The sequence below is a fragment of the Podarcis pityusensis genome, assembly GCF_964106645.2.
Source record: "Podarcis pityusensis genome assembly, chromosome: 13".
Classification (NCBI taxonomy): domain Eukaryota; kingdom Metazoa; phylum Chordata; class Lepidosauria; order Squamata; family Lacertidae; genus Podarcis; species Podarcis pityusensis.
This window is the reverse complement of record NC_138038.1, coordinates 3,866,464-3,882,571: the sequence shown is the minus strand read 5'-3', so window position 1 is coordinate 3,882,571 and position 16,108 is coordinate 3,866,464. Positions and strand designations below refer to the sequence as shown.

Here is a 16,108-nt window from a genome sequence, read left to right as displayed (position 1 = left end):
GCACCTACAGTTTTTGAAATTTGCGGGGGATGTCGGTGGGCCACTTAAACTTCTTGTTGTTCAAAAAGATCAAAGTGCAGACCCAAGTACATGCTGTACATAACACACTTCCCCCCCCCCCCCACTCCTTCAGTGCTGGCGTTGTCAAAACTAGTGATGCTTTATGAAAGCGTGGGCTGGCGAATGCTTAGGGAGAAACTGGCAGACTGTTCCAGTGCCATGTTATGAACATGACAGGCCATTGCCAGGACCTTGACCTGTATTTTCAGAAAAACGAATTAAGTGAGGGCAAAGTGCACATATTCTTGACTGCTCTACAGCCTTCTTAGGTTCCTGAATAGAATTTGTAGGGTAGAGCTTGCTTGAGAACATCTGCTTGTAACATAACTAGTTTGAGACAGTGGTCAGATTGCTGAATCTTCCCTTCATCTCCCCTATGGTTTCTTGGGCAGTGGAGCGTTTTTAATGGGCTAGTAATGCCTGTGGATTTATTTTCCAGGCTATCTTAAAAAAGAATAACATGCCGATGGTAATCTTACTGTTGCTCAGATACTGGTATGAATAATTTGATCCCAAAAAAATCCTTTTTTATATAAAAAAATACATTTCTTGTAAACAGATTTTGTGGTTTGGACAGCTGGCATGACTGCCTCCCCAGAGTCATTCAGTGCCACTGTCACCTGTATGGGTGGCTCTCACTGCCTCCTCCTCCTCCTCCTCTTCCTTCTGCTGCTTTTGCTGTTCCCTGCTTGTCTGGGAAAGGCTGCTGTGTCATCCATGGCTTCCCCCCTTGTATTTGGAGAGTACAGGATGAGACCCCATGGAGCAAACAGGGAGACGGAACAGGGCTTCCCCCTCCCTTCTGTTCATCTGCCTCATGGGCCTTTGCACTGGCCCCTATCCTGCACTCCCCCCCCCCCCCATATACTGCTGCTCACACTGCCTCACCTGCTGCAGGCACCTACTTAAGACTGTTTGCTTGGGCTTACAGAAGTAGAATAACAATTCCCTTGAAAGGAACTATTGAAATTGTTAAAAATCTGAATCGTTTTCCCCAAACTGCTAATGATGTTCAAAATTCACCCTAAATGCCATCTTAGGCTTGACACTCACACATACATACTTTGCTTGATCTCTCCTTGCTTGAGCTCTCAACGCTTCCTGGTTGGCACTTGAATAAAAAACGGAAACTGAAAAGCAGATAAGAGATATGAGAGTTCTGTCCATGGTGTTAGGTCTCTGAAGGCTGAGGCCTAGTCTACATATCTGGCCAAATAAAGTAGGAATGAAGATTTTAGCCAGGGTGTGCATGCCTTTTTTATGTTGTTATTTTTCAGATTACATTAAGTACATTTGAGAAAACAGCTGTTCCAACAATATACAACAAACAACTTGACCTGGTCTTTTTACAGATTTGTGTTATGCTGGATAATAAAGTTTCATTTGATTATTCTAAAAGGTCACACCATATTTTTTCATGGGTAGTGCATGGTTTCCTGCCACAGTCCAAATAATTACCGTATTCAATAAGTATTTGCCATGTGCTGTAGAAAGAAAATGGATTACGCTTGCCTCTGGCTGCTCCAACTTGTCATGCCAGCTTCTCAGCCAGTGCTATGGACCACACTCTGGCATACCAAGAGCCCATGCTGAGACCAGCGGAAGTGGCTCCTGGGGAGTGTGACGGGTGTGGTTGTACTGGGCATGGTGCTTCTGAAGCGCCGAAGGAGACTCCACCACTATTGCCCCAATGGGAGGCGGAACAGGGGCACCAGATTTGGGGGCTGCACAGGGTGCCTCTGAAATTTGATACTCCAAGGTCTGCCACAGAGACCAGTCCCAGTTCGCCAGCATCTGGCTATCTCCATTTGTGCTGCTGTTAGTAAAAAAAGGCTAAGAGAGCATTGTGGGGGTGGCGGCGGCTCTGGAAGTAGAAGACTAGCCGAGTAGGGAGCAACCTAGTTTAGGACATTTTACGCTTGATATGCTGGTTTTCTTCTGCCTGAGAGTTTTTACACAGGGAAGTATGCAATAATGTCCTTCTGTACTGGCATCCTGAAGTGGTGCAGGCCACTCTACTACCTCAGACTGCAGCATATGTAGACTGGGCCTCATTCACTCATGCCAACAAGCCATCCCTCACCAGACGTTGAACATCTGTTTTGGAATTAATACTTTTCAGTTGTGAGAGCAGTTTAAGAGAAACAGAACAAAAAATTGCATATTGGTTTATTTTCTGAAAAGGCCAAAAGCAGGGCAGTTCTGTTCAGATGTGGTCTGGTTTTTGTTTTAATGCAAGCAGTGGCCTACAAAGAATCAACTTCCTCTTCTCCATCTTCTCTTTAGCGCAATGGCTGACAACACAAGTAAACTCACCAAGCATGTGAACAAAACACCTCCAAGGTCTCCTGCAGATTCCGCAAAAGAAAAAGCAGCCAAAAGGTTATCCTGCGACTCAAACAGCTCCCACGACGGGGCCAGTGGGCCAGAGCTAAGTGCTCTTGAAGAGGCTTTCAGAAAATTTGCTATCCACGGGGATACGAGAGCCACGGGCAAAGAGATGCATGGGAAAAACTGGTCCAAGTTGTGTAAGGATTGCCACGTGATTGATAGCAAGAACGTGACTCTCACCGATGTTGACATCGTCTTCAGCAAGATCAAGTAATTTCTCCCTCTGCTTCTTCAGCCTTATCTTACATCTCCCCCCCCCCCCGATATTTGTATTGCTTAGTCTGTTTGTGAGTAATAATAGGTGGAATATGTTGGTTACATATACCCCAATTACATCATAAACATTGTTTTTAAGTTCTGTAAAACGGGGGGAACACCATGCTATCCTCAGATATTGTTGGACTTCAGCTCTCTCCAGCCCCAGCTAGCAGGGGCAGTGATCACAGGTGATGGAACTTATAGTCCAGCAGTATCTGGAGAGCACCAGGTTAGCTCCGCCATGCTTTACAAGTTTAGATTGCACATCTGAGTTTCTTTTTCTGTACTAATTAGCATTCACAGGTTACACATTCCAGGCGAAAATACATTGAGTGATAGCCAACAGTCATACTCAAGAGTCGACACATTGAAATTAATGGCCTTAAGAAAATTAAGTATATTTTAATTGACAAGATGTATGTACTGTTTTAATTAATAACATCAAAGCATAAAAACATATTAAATTATTGATTAAAAGACCAATGAAATCAAGCATTAACACCAAGTTGGCATAACATTTATTAAAATATAAATAAAATCAGTAGTTTTAAAACAAATGCACAAAGTTAAAATTATTTGTCTGGATAGACTTGTCTTTAAAAATGCTTTTAAGAGGTGCCAAAAATAATTCTCCGAAGTGTAGGTGCTGCTACACTAAAGCATCAGTTCCTTGCAAGTGAGGAACAAACATTATGTGGCAGTTGTAAAAATGTCAGTTCTGCAGATAGAAGCAGTTGAGCAGGTGCATACAAGGTAAGGCAGTCCTTCAAATCAACTTAAAGGCTTTATATACTAATAGTAATATCTTGAATTTGACTTAGAACTTTTAAAAAAAAATTAATTTCAACAAGACTAAATATAACTAACCTTGTATATTGGTCATTATTAGCTTCACTTCTGAAAATCTCCCTAATACTATTTTTATTCTGGGACAATTACTGTGCACTGGATATTTGTGTGAGAAAAACTGTTTTGCAGATTAGATGTATGGTGCCTGGTATGTACACTTCTGAAATGCTTTGGAGTCTGGCTTTTGCTGAATATTGTTACCTTTCTTTAAAAGAAAAGGAGAGCTAGTGAGAGCCTGGCTACCTGATGCCATGCAGAAGGAAGGGCAAGGGGAGCCCAGCCACCGCCCATCCCTTCTTCTGAATGTGCTACTTGAACACAAGGCCTGGGTACAGTCTGAAGGTGCTTGATGGAGCAACCTAGCTGAAGCTCAGCAGGCCTGACTTTGGACTGGGCCTCGGTGGGAGTGAGTTGGGGGACTGTAGCTTAGCAGCAGAGCAGCTGCTGGGCAGGCAGCTGGTATTGGGTTCAATCCCTGGCATGTTTCCAGGTGAAAGGTGAAAGAACCTCTGAAGAGGCTGCTGCTGCCAGCCAGAGAAGATGGACCAGTGGCAGGGCTCCCGCCCCCCCCCCCCAGCTGGAACTCAGTTCTGGCACCTCTCAAGTGGGCGCCATTGCCATTCTAAGAGAACAAGGGAGGTTCTCGTGGCAAGTTCCAGCACTGACCAGTGTTCTGACCAGGTGTAAAGCAACTTCCTATAAAGGAGTATGAGATAACAAAATGGACTGTGCTGCCCCTGGCTCTGTGCTAGGAATGAGTTGCCTGGATCCCATTTTGCCATTATAATAAGAAATTGGGGGGCAGTAGGTTCTTCGGGTTATGGTTAGGAAATAGTTCCTTGGATTGAAACTTGGCGGTGTAGGAGAGGTGGGTTGAGAATGGTCCATGCCAAACTCGGGTAGGAAATGACTTATTCTGAATGAGCTGAATGTTTGATGAGTGATTCTCGCATTTTGACGGGTGATGTCCATTTCTGCCCATAGAGTTTGCTGAGGTGGACTTAGGAGAAAATGTCTGTGTTTTTACTGGGTCTTTTGGGGAAATGTTTTGTAAGGTCAAAAGGGAACATTTGGTATGTGTTGTTACCTAGTAGCAGTATAACATATTTGTAGATTTTATTTAAAAGGTACTTTCCCGGCAAATGTTACTCTATGCAGGCAGTAAAAAAATTCTCACACATGCTCAGTATGAACCAGTGTGGTCTCACAACAGCATATACTTCTGAAAATGGAAAGCTGAGTCAGATTCCCTCAGAGCTAATGTCTGTATTTCACTTGAGGAAAGCTGAATTAGGGAACTCCTTGCTGCAAGGAAAACACTGTTTCACTTCTCAAACCTTGTCATGGAATTTGTTTCAGGCTCTGTATACCCTTATGTTTTTTCCCTTAGCCTGTTGAAGATGATAATATGATGGAGATCAGGATTGCAATGAGAGGTTTATTAAGATAAATGCTTGCTGCTTATATAAATTATATGCAGTTGTTTGGAATCCTTTACCTAATTACTTAGAAGGCAGGTGTTTTTACTAACTGGTAGTGACACAAACCAACACTGCAGTATTATGCAGAACTATTCTGCCTGGACTTCAGTCCTTCCATAGTTTGGCTTGTAGTTAAATAAGTTTGCAAATACTTACAATGCATTTCAGCAACCTATTAAGTCCAAAGCGTGAATCGTATCTGTGCCATAAGCTCAAAAACTATTTAAAAGGAAGACACTCTTTTTCTCTCTTTCGCTGATTCTGCACTATGGAAGAGTATTAACCTACTGGACAGGATTTTCGTTTCACGATTTCAAAACTAATCACATCCCTGTGTGGGAGAGGTACAGGAGGAGTAAGGAGGAATGTTTCGCCTGCGGCTGTCCTCTACTAAAGCAGCGGGCTGGGCTAGAATCACTAGATGGCCATCAAGATCTTTCCCACCTTACCATTATATGTGGATGGTGGTTATTACCAGTTAGACGCCTGCAGCATGGAAAGAGTGGCTTCAGTTGCATAGGCTCAATGCGTTAGTGCAGTGAAGAGGCAAATCTGGGACTTGAGTTCAGTCTGCCACTATCAGCCATCCAACTCCAAGGTGGTACAGAAGCTGGAACTAAACACAGGCCAAGACACCATACCATATCTCCTGAATAATGCATTTTCCTGTAATTTCCCACCATTTTGAAACAAAAACAAAGAATATATATTAACTAGATGTTGAAACTATGAATTCGCGTGAGTCTCCTTCCTCTCCTATTGTAGTTACTCCTTATATGGTGAGAGAATCACATGCTTAAATGCCCCTCCCATGAAAAAAGTGCTGCACATTGAAAACTAGCCTGTCAAGAGGGGGTGGGTGGGTTCTGGCCTAGTCTCTATCCTGACATGCTAGTTTTCTATCTGCGGAGCCCTTTTATATGTGGAGAAATATTCAGATATACCTACAGTGTAAAATGGCGCAGCCCAGTAACAGCTGGTGCATACGATTCGCCGAAAAGGTTATTTTTTGATTTACTCCTGCCCTTCCTCTTGTCATCCAGTGTGTAGTAAATAGTTGGATTATGTTGCCATCCTCCGTTTAACAGATGTCAGCAGCCTGGATTAAGCAGTCTCAAAAAAGTGTTAAAATAGCCGTCTGTAGCGATCAACAGATTGAGGTCACATATTTTAATATTACACCATTAGTGCCCCATTAACCAACTTCATCCATCCATTGTAAGATAGCACAGTATATGCTTCCATCATTTCCCTTCTCTTAAAGCAACACAGTCAATAAAACCTCACTTTGGGTTTTCTGGTTTTACTCTGTGGAAGGAGAAATAGGCAGAATCTGGCTGGTTTTTTAAAAAATAGTTGTCAAAGAATAGCAAGGAGAAGAGGTTAACAAGGTGATACACAGCAGATTACAGGTGATTTGTGATGCTGAATGAGAACACCTGTGCAGGAGAAGAGAGGGGCCCCCAAAGGTATTCTAACCCATTATGCCCAGTGCAATCCTGTTACTCAGAAACAAGTGTGTGGACAGTATCAATAAATAGTTGTGTCAGGGTGGAGCTAGGAGTTTCCTGTTACCGTTCTTGTTTAAGAGAGACAATAAAGTTCTTGTTTAGCTTCCTCACTGGTGTGTCCTCTAAATCTTCCATGACAGTAAGTCCTCCTTGTTCCCTGATAAGTGTGCTTATGATTGCAGACTTGTTGTTATTTTGATTGTGCAAACAATGAATTTGGTACTAGACAGAGAACTAGGCATCCTAAGAAACTCAGCTTTCCTTAAAAATATTATAAGTTTCTAGTCCCTAAGGTTGCAATGATGAACATTTGACCAATATTTGCTGCTCTCAGAAGCAAGGAGATGACTCTGCACATCTGGAGGGCACTGGCTTCAGGGTTTTACATGGTTCTTTCCATCCCATAACTAGCAAAATGTGATACAAATATTGCAAAACAAAATATGTACAAATACAAATGTGTGGAAAACTTCATGCAGGTTGCTGGATTGTATCTAACCAAGCTTTACTCAGAGTAAACCCATTGAAATTAATGGAGGTGAATTAATCATGGCTATAAATTTCAATGGGTTTACTCTAAGTAGGACTTGCATAGGATACAATCCTCGGCTTTCCTTGACTCAGCTGTGCACTCCTGATAATACACTGAAACTGACCATGTGTGTATTTTATATCCTGATAGGGGAGGGAGGAGCCAAAATCTTCTAAGAATAGATATGAGGAGCCTATGACATATTGCTTTGGGCATATAAATTTTCCTTTTTATCGGGGTCAGCAACTGTTTGCGGGAATTTGATACTGCAGATATGCCATAAGTCATGTTGCCTGGCTGGTTGTAGTAATCAAATAGCCTCCTGTATAAATACTTTTTTTTATTTTCAAAGCCATAGCCATGGTGGATGCCACTGAAAAATATGGCCATAAAGTTGCTCATTTGATGCCATTCCTTGACAGAAAAAAATCCAAATATTGCTGCGCATACTGGCATGTTGCTATGGCCACAGGAGGCCTGAATGACATCATGCCCTGGATCTCTTGTGAGCATTTATTTAGAAAGATGTCTCCATAGAAACATTTGTTTGTATATGTGTTTTTCTCTGATGTTACCAAGTGTTACATTTTAAATGTGGGTTTCTGTACCAGATTGCTAGCAACATTAATGTTAATATAAAGAGACACTATAAATACACTTAGGTCTCTTCACGCCCCAAATTAGATAATTGGGGGAAAGAACCCATCAAAAGAATAAATACTGGGGGTTTTGGGGGGAGAGAGAAGTAGTTGCTGATTTTCCATGGAGTGCTCCTATGGCACACTGTGTCTTGACTTGTGAAAACTTCCACCCATGTTGTCAACAACTCAAGTTCCACTTGCCAGCTGTTGTAGCCCGGTTCCCACTCTACAGGTCACGCGGGTCTCTCACCTGAGGCAAGCATGTCTGCATCATGCAAGCAGCTACAGCAAATCAAGTAAGCCAGATGTAGCCGTTGTCCCTGACAGCTGGGTAGGTGGATTTTAGGCAAGGAAGCCTCTTCTGCCCTCCTTGTATCTTGTTGCTTAAGACTTCAAAGGGGTGATCATTTCACATTTGCCATTCCTTTAAAACAAGTCCTTTATGAAATTAGTTGGAGGAAAGCTGTGCTGGTTGAATGCTTCCTTATGATCTCTGGAAACTCTGTAAATGCTTTATCTAATAGGGTGAGCTCTTCTTGTGGCTAATTGACACACACTTTCAGCTCTTGAAATGATGTGCTAACAATGTTTTCGGTGATCAGTCATCTGGCTTTCAAATCAATTGATCATTAAACAGATAATCAAAATCTTAGTAGAAATGCATTTTTAAGGAAGCATGAGAAATACTTTGGATGAAGTTGCACTATACCTTTTTAATGTGTTGGGGCTATAGGTTTGTTTTTTGTTTTGGTCTTCTTTTTATTATGTATTTTGAGTTCTCATTTTGTATCTTTATGTTGTAAAGCCACCCTGTGATCTTCAGATGAAGGGTGGTATACAAACCTAATAAATACCGTATTTTTTGCTCTATAAGACGCACCAGACCACAAGATGCACCTAGTTTTTGGAGGAGGAAAACAAGGAAAAAAATATTCTGAATCTCAGAAGCCAGAACAGCAAGAGGAATCGCTGTGCAGTGAAAGCAGCAATCCCTCTTGCTGTTCTGGCTTCTGGGATAGCTGCGCAGCCTGCATTCGCTCCGTAAGACACACACACATTTCCCCTTACTTAGGAGGGGAAAAGTGAGTCTTATAGAGCAAAAATACGGTAATAATCATATCCCTGAAAGATCTGGTCTGAGGTTGGGGGTACTTTTAGAAGCCCAAACGGCCTGAAGGGCATTTCAATAGCTGCGGTTTTTGTGCCAGATGTGGTTCTTCCTGAGAAAATTGGATCTTACCATAGTTATACCTTTTTGGCAGGGCCGGCCCACTTGTGAAGCAAGGTGAGGCAACCTCAGGTGGCAGGAACCTCAGGGCGGCAGATCTGGCCTCAGCTTCTGTCATGGTGGCAGCGACAGTTGTGGCGTGCTCCCACCCCCGTTCCCGATGTTCATCTTAACTCCCCTCTTCTTCCCTGGCACCATTTTGTGGTTTGCCTCAGTACCAAACTGTCTTGGGCCAGAAAACAGAAGTACCATACTGGCCCAAATATAAGCCGCACCCACAAATAAGTCACACCTTTAAAATTCAAGGGGGAAAAAGAAAAAAAGACAATTCCTGAATATAAGCCGCTCCCTTAAAATTGGGTTACAGGCTGAAAATCGCTGGGGTTGGTAGAATTGTAACTCTGAGCCAATTTAGGCCTTTGATCTTGCAAGCCTGCAAAAATTATCGTACAGTCGCTAAAATCGCAAATTGCTATTCAATTGCTACAATTCCACAGGCACTCACACCCGTAAATGGCAAATGAACAGTCTCAAGCTTGCAAATTGGCAATAAAACTTGACCACTACAATAAAACTTGACCACGGTGAGATCTTTCAAAAGCTGTTAGACAAATCAATGGGTGCGAAGTCTCTCAAAAGCGATTTGCCATGATAGGTAAATGGAACCTCCAGGTTCAGAGGCACCATATCTCTGGGTGGTCGCTCTCTAGTTTGTCCCCAGAATCTACTAATCTCCTTTCCATCCTGCTTGTCAACCTTCCAAGAGTATCTGGTCAGCGGCTCTTGGAAACAGAATTCTCAAGTATCTGTGTCTTTGATTTGATCCATCAGGAAAGTTCTCATGTTAAGGAATGGCTATTTATAATATTTATTTTTTTTATTTCTGTATTAAAATGGTGCTAAAATACCCAATAACCCTGGCCCACCTCCCAGCTGATCAATTTAAAGCCTATAGCCCTAGTTTTAATCCTGAAGATTCTGGGTGATCGCATACTGCCTTGCTATAGTTGGCACCTGCACAGCATGAGAATTGCTTTTGTGTTCTAACCTTGGGCTATACAGTAAATAGATAGATGAGAAGAACGCAGCGCGTCTCTTGAGAGAGTTTGCCTTTAGTGCCAGATACTAAGTGGACTGTCTTTTATAGGGTCTATATTCTTTCCTGGGCTGTGTCTGGGATACTGATGTATGTTGACCTGAATCCGGGAATGTCTGCGATGCAGCTGTTCATGCTATCCAAAGCTGTTTCATGTGCATATAAATCAGGTCTGAATGCCTGAAAGCAGAAAGCAGGCTGGTCAATTTGCGATTGGCTTTCCCTGCTGAAACCAAGTATATGGAGAACTAGTCCAATGCCAGTTTTCAAACACGTTTGGAGCGCCTGAGCATGGGGACGCCAAGGAAAAATATCCCCAACTGGCATTTTTGCCAGTTCCAGGAGAGGGTCATTAGCAACCAAGGCTGCAGTCAGCCCCAAATTTTGTTGCTGGAAAACAAACTCCCTGGACTTCCACATGTGATGACAGCAGGTTCTGATGCTGCGGTCCAGCAAAATAAATGCAACATAAAGAAGGGTATAAATACAAAATTTGTAGGAGAATTAATAGCAAGAAGCCAGCCAACCTTCAGCCAGTGTACTGAATCTTTGCTAAAAGGCTGGCTGTGCCCTGGAATGGGTAGGCTTCCCTCCCTTTTTTTGATAAATTTTCTTCCATGCTTTTTTGTGGATGATTCTGAAGAACTGCACTCGTTTTGGGAGATCCATTGGTTGGCTCACAGCATTAATTCTTGGACAGAACCTGGGTTGTAATACTGACCATGGAAGCTCAAATCAGTTTCCCTGTCGTCTTGTATTTTTTAGAGTTCAGAATCCATAGTGGGTGCATTGGAAAGGATCACAAGAGTCATTCTAGTCCAACACAGGAATCTTTTGTCCAATGTGGGGTTCAAACCCACGACCCTGAAAATAAGAGTCATGACAGAGCTATGTGCTCGTAGTCACTCTCCTGTGACGATTGGGGTGGGACTTTTTAATCTTTTGCTTTTAGTTTGCAGATGACTAAGATGTATGTGTGGACAATCTGGCTAGTTAAAAAAAACCACACCTTGTATGTTACCAACTTTGGGGGACTAATTTGTGAGGCTTCCAAAGAGCTTTTCTCAGAATATCATGGGGGTTGCACATTATACTGGGTTTTTTGTATCAGTGATGGCCAGTTTTATGTATTTGCACTGCTGTCATTATTATGTGGTGAAGTGAGGTGAATTGGATTGTGATGTGCTTCTTACTTTCCAGCATATTTCAGTGGGGGATAAGGGAGCATGAGTTGTTCAAACCAGCACATCAAAATTGCTTCTACTCGTGTAACATTTGCTCAGCAAATGTGATGCTGTGTTGTGGATACAGGTTGACCTGAAGGCCGCTTTCAACTGCAGAGAGAGTATCCATTAATCATGATGCTAGGCTGCAACAGCTACATGCCAGGCAAACAGAAATCCTGAGAGTAGAGTTACGGCACAAGAATGGAAACATTGGCTTGTTAAATGCTAACCAAGCAACAGATAAACTGAGCACTTGGAGCTGCTTGGGACATGATTAAAAGAGGTAGCAAGGGATCTGGGCCAAAAGAGTACAGTGCAACTTATTAATTGCATCTTGTTACAGAATGGACTGCCATCAAAAAACAGTCTTTGCATGCTTTGACAGAGACGATAATTGGTGTGAAATTTATGTACTATATATAGCTAAAGGGAGACTTGTATTGCTAAAGGAGCCGAAATTGATGTTACATGAAATCATTCCTCTTTTGAGTTTTCACGTTGACTTCAATGATGCGGTTGATATCTAGGATTTTATTTTGTTTTTAACTCCGGAAGGGGTAGGAAATGCAAGCATGCACCTCTTGCCCTTTTTCATCTCTTGGTATTTTACTTATCCCATTTGAAAGTTGTAGTGATGTGGGAACGAGATTTTAACATCTAAAACCATGTACGTAGCACAGAAACTTAGTTTTACGCACTAAGGCCTATTCTGAGAAAGTAGAATAGTAAATAGGACACCTCTAAAATATTGTCCAGTTTTTGCCATTTCTACTTGTTGGGCAATTTTGTGAAATCTAGGTCCTCATATGTAAGATATGCAGAAGTAGCACATAGATCAGACCGTAATCCTCTGTTGCTCTCTTCTTTCTGCTGGGCGCTGGTTTGCATAGGCAGTAATTGTGCCTGGGGTCCACCATTGGCCAGACTGACCAGGGTTGCTGGCAATCCAATGACACTTGGAGGTCCACAGATGGGCCACCCCTACCCTAGAGCACCACTTCAAGACCCACTGGAGACCACTCATTTTCAAATACAGTATCCTATTTCCCTGACCTCCAGCTGTGGACACCAGTGAATGCTGGAAACTCTCTTTGTTTTTGTCTCTGTTTGGACTTCCCAAAGAATAACTATGTGGGGTTGGGTGAGGTGAAGCTCACAAGGACATGATTTTTTATTTTTTTAAAGAGCTCTTTAATTATAATCATGTTTCCTGCAAAACACTCCCCTGCAGAACAACTGTAGAAAAATCACCATGGCGACCAGTGCCGAGGTGAATTATAGCATCTGTTTACATTTTTAGGTTGCTAAACAGGAGATTAATATAGGAAGTGAAGGAAGCATGGCTGAACTTTTCCTCAGTGGGAAAATGAAGAGGCTGAATACAACAATGGCAGAAACTGAATTTAGCCAGGACACCTGAGTTAGTTTAACTTCCCTGTTTCCATCACAGCATTTGCCTGGAAACAGAAGCTTGAGGATCTGAATAACAACACCATTGCCTAACTTTTTATGGGCAAGGTGATTTTCACACTAAAAATTCACTGGTAATATTTGAGGGCTTGTTCATATTATTAATGGTGTTCTTTTTATAAAAAAAAAACCAACAAAAACTTATGCAACTTTCAGTGTTGTAGTTGAATATTGTTTTTCTCTAGAGAAACCATTTGGTTTGTAAAAAAATGTTGTTTCAAATTCTCTACTTCCCTGAGGGACAGGAAGTTTCAGTGAAGTTGTTTTAGAGGCTCAAGTTCCTTGTGAGGACTTTGTTCTGGGACATGTGCTGCCTTTTGTTATAAACTACTTGTTTACAAAATGTGTGGGTCTCTCACATGGGCAACTACAAGTTTCAGAGCAACACAAGCTCGCTACCCTAATGTTTCTAGAAGAGGTTTTTGCCCGCCACAGGTCTCTTGGCACCTTTAATAAACAAGCTTTACTCTCACATTATTTTTGTTTCTTCCTGCCTCGGGGGATGGAGTCAATTAATAATTTACTTTATTGCAGGAACAAATGACAGGAAAGATGCCAGTTTGATCTGAACAACCCTTTATGTATGTGCTTTATGTGTTTTTATCTTATGCTGGTCTATCATAATTGAGAGAATGAGTATTTGTACGCCCAACTTCCACAGTTGCCCTACTGACTATTTAACATGTGCTACTTATGGATGTAGGTGCTTTTGACAGAATGTCTCCTGATACAATGGGGCAACTCTTTCTTGCAAGATTAGCTGCAGGTCTCTAATTGCCACACTTTTACGTTATGCTGACCTATGGCCATAATAAAGATTCCTCCTCCTCCTCTTCTTTCTTCTTCACCTTTTTTTTAATGCTTCCCCAATTTAAAGCACACATGCGTGTTTCCGTACACCCTTCATGTAGAAATTTAATAGACCAGGTAGAAGCATTATTGTAATCCTTAATATTCTAGTTTGTACATAAGAAAGGGTTTCATGCTGTGTTCTCTCCCCAGCTTCCCGCCAGTCTGAAGTGCACAGCCAGAATTTTGATCCCTCCTTCGGCACAATTTGTAGAATGGCGCTTAAAATTCCCATGTCCCTGCATTGCAACATTGACAACTAACTCTCTCATCTAGGTCTGCTAGAATACTGTGGGTGGGTTCACTGCGCTTCATTTTTAATCTTCTGGGTGTTATAATTTCACCGGCCTGATAGATGCTCCTGTCCTGTGGGTTCGTCCCACTGTTATGGCTCCACTATTTTTAGAAGATGTCTGAGGCTTCTCTTGGTGTTTCTTGCTGTTCAGAATGGATGAGTACTTGTCTTCTGGTTGTTTGCAGATTCTTCCTAGGCCCCAGCTCAAGATTAGGATGTAGCTGGCCTGGTTTATGCTAGGTTCTTTCTGGGCTCACTTAATAATGCTGCTCTCTTTAATTAACAATAAAGCCATACCAGCTATGGTGCCCTGCAAAAGTTACTTGGCATCCCCACTCCAAAACAAAAACCATCCAGGTATTCATATATTTAGAAAGTCTTTAATTAATGTTCATTTTCCTTTCCTCCTTTTTGGAGGTGTCTTTAACTGCTACTCACTATGGGAAATGAGGAAAGGTTTTATAAGTTGGAAAAGATTCCAGTTCTTCTTTTATTCTTTTCTAGGCTCTCAGTGTGCCAATGATATCTGACATATTTATAGGTTAGCAATGTTTGTGGATTCTGGAGCACTTCGCTGTTTCACAGAGGAAACAGCCTGCAATCATCAGGGTATTATATCTCATGGCTCCCTGAATATGTACCTCTCCAATAAATGTGTTTACAAATACACCGAGGGTTTTTGGAAAGAAATATGATATTTTAGGTGTACACATAAAGCATCTTGGATATGTACACCTTAAAAAAATGTGATGTGCAAAGCAGCTCTTATTTGCAAGATTGATGGAGAGGCTCAGGAAAAAATAATGGGTCTAGCTCAAGAATCAAGATCTTTAACTCGAAGGGCATATTGGAACTGTTGGCGTGATGAATACAAGAGGCTCAAGCAGGTTCCTTGGAACACTCACATTTGACATTTATGACCAAGAGCTCCCCAGGTTTTACAGAAATGAACTAACCCCACTGTGGGAGGCAGTATGCCTCTGAACTGCAAGGGAGGAGAGCGCTGTGGCACTCAGGATTTGCTTGTGGGCTTCCCATAGACATCTGGTTACCGCTGTGAGAACTGCCCTGTGATTGGATCAAGGGCGGTATAGAAATTAATTAATTGCATTAATTAAATGCTGGACTAGATGGGCCTTTGGCCTGGTCGAGCATGCTCTTTTCTTCTCAACTCAAATTTTATTTATTTATTTCAGAGATTTATATCCCACCCCAGGCAGCTTCTACAACATGGTAAAACAACGGAAACTTGAATAGAAATGGAAAATAGAACAAAAGCCATGTATGTTTGTAAACACCCCTGGTTTGAAATTTTCTGCTGCTCCACAGAATAATGTGCCTTTTGCTCAGCTGAAACGAGTGCCAGCTTGTCCCATTTATGGAGGTTATCAGCTTGTGGTAGGTAGGCATCTAGCATGGCAGTAAAGTGCTGTTCCTTGCAGTGATTTGTGGTACCAGCCAAACGTTCATTTTTTTATTCTGATGCACTCAGCTGTAAGGATTGTAGGCTTATTAAATTAAGGAAATCGGTACACAAATTGTTTTTTTAGTCAATGGCAGCCTTTTTCTTATTCGTTCATATTTAATATCAATAGAACTCCTAATTTAATGTCCCACAAGATAATGCCTCTCTTACAAATATATAATAATAATATAAATAAATAAATGGAAACATGAAAATGATGAGCGAGTGGCCTTGTAACAGGACAGCAGGTCATTGTGCTGTTGTTAATCCTGTTCAATTGCTGACTTGCTCTGTGCTTAACAATAGTGGGAAACTATATTGTTTAAAGAAATGCTGCGTTGTTTGGATATACTTCTCAGTAAACACAAGAGGCCACAGGGCAGCGCATATGAGGCATGGCTTGGACGCTTGCAGCAATCCCTCCACTGGCCTGAGAAATGGCTTCATAGCAGGAAGATGGGCTGGATGCCACTTGGATGGTAGCTGCCATCATCAGTTCACGTGCTGCTGCATATCTTACAAAGGGATGTGACAGAGAAATGTGAAGGGGAAAGAGTGCGGTGGGGGTGAGTTAAGAGGGTCAGGAATGGACGGCAGTAGCAGCTTTCCTCCCACTTCCTTCCTCTCAAGGGGTGCAAATAGCCAACGGCCTATAATAAGCCAGTAGTGAGCCACAAAATTCCCAGTTAGGAACAACCTATTTAGATATAAAAACTTTATCAAATAATTGTTATGCTAACAACAATAGCATGACTG

The 16,108-nt window shown here is 42.0% G+C and overlaps 1 protein-coding gene across 1 annotated transcript in view; it reads left to right on the top strand.

Annotated features, from left to right (window-relative positions):
* TPPP (tubulin polymerization promoting protein) overlaps positions 1-16,108 on the top strand; it is a 49,617-nt gene that overhangs the window by 14,139 nt on the left and 19,370 nt on the right. The window contains exon 2 of the mRNA XM_080977120.1: positions 2,347-2,661. Within this exon, the coding sequence (XP_080833246.1) occupies positions 2,351-2,661 (311 nt within the window). The 5' untranslated portion in view covers positions 2,347-2,350. The remainder of the gene's footprint in view (positions 1-2,346; positions 2,662-16,108) is intronic.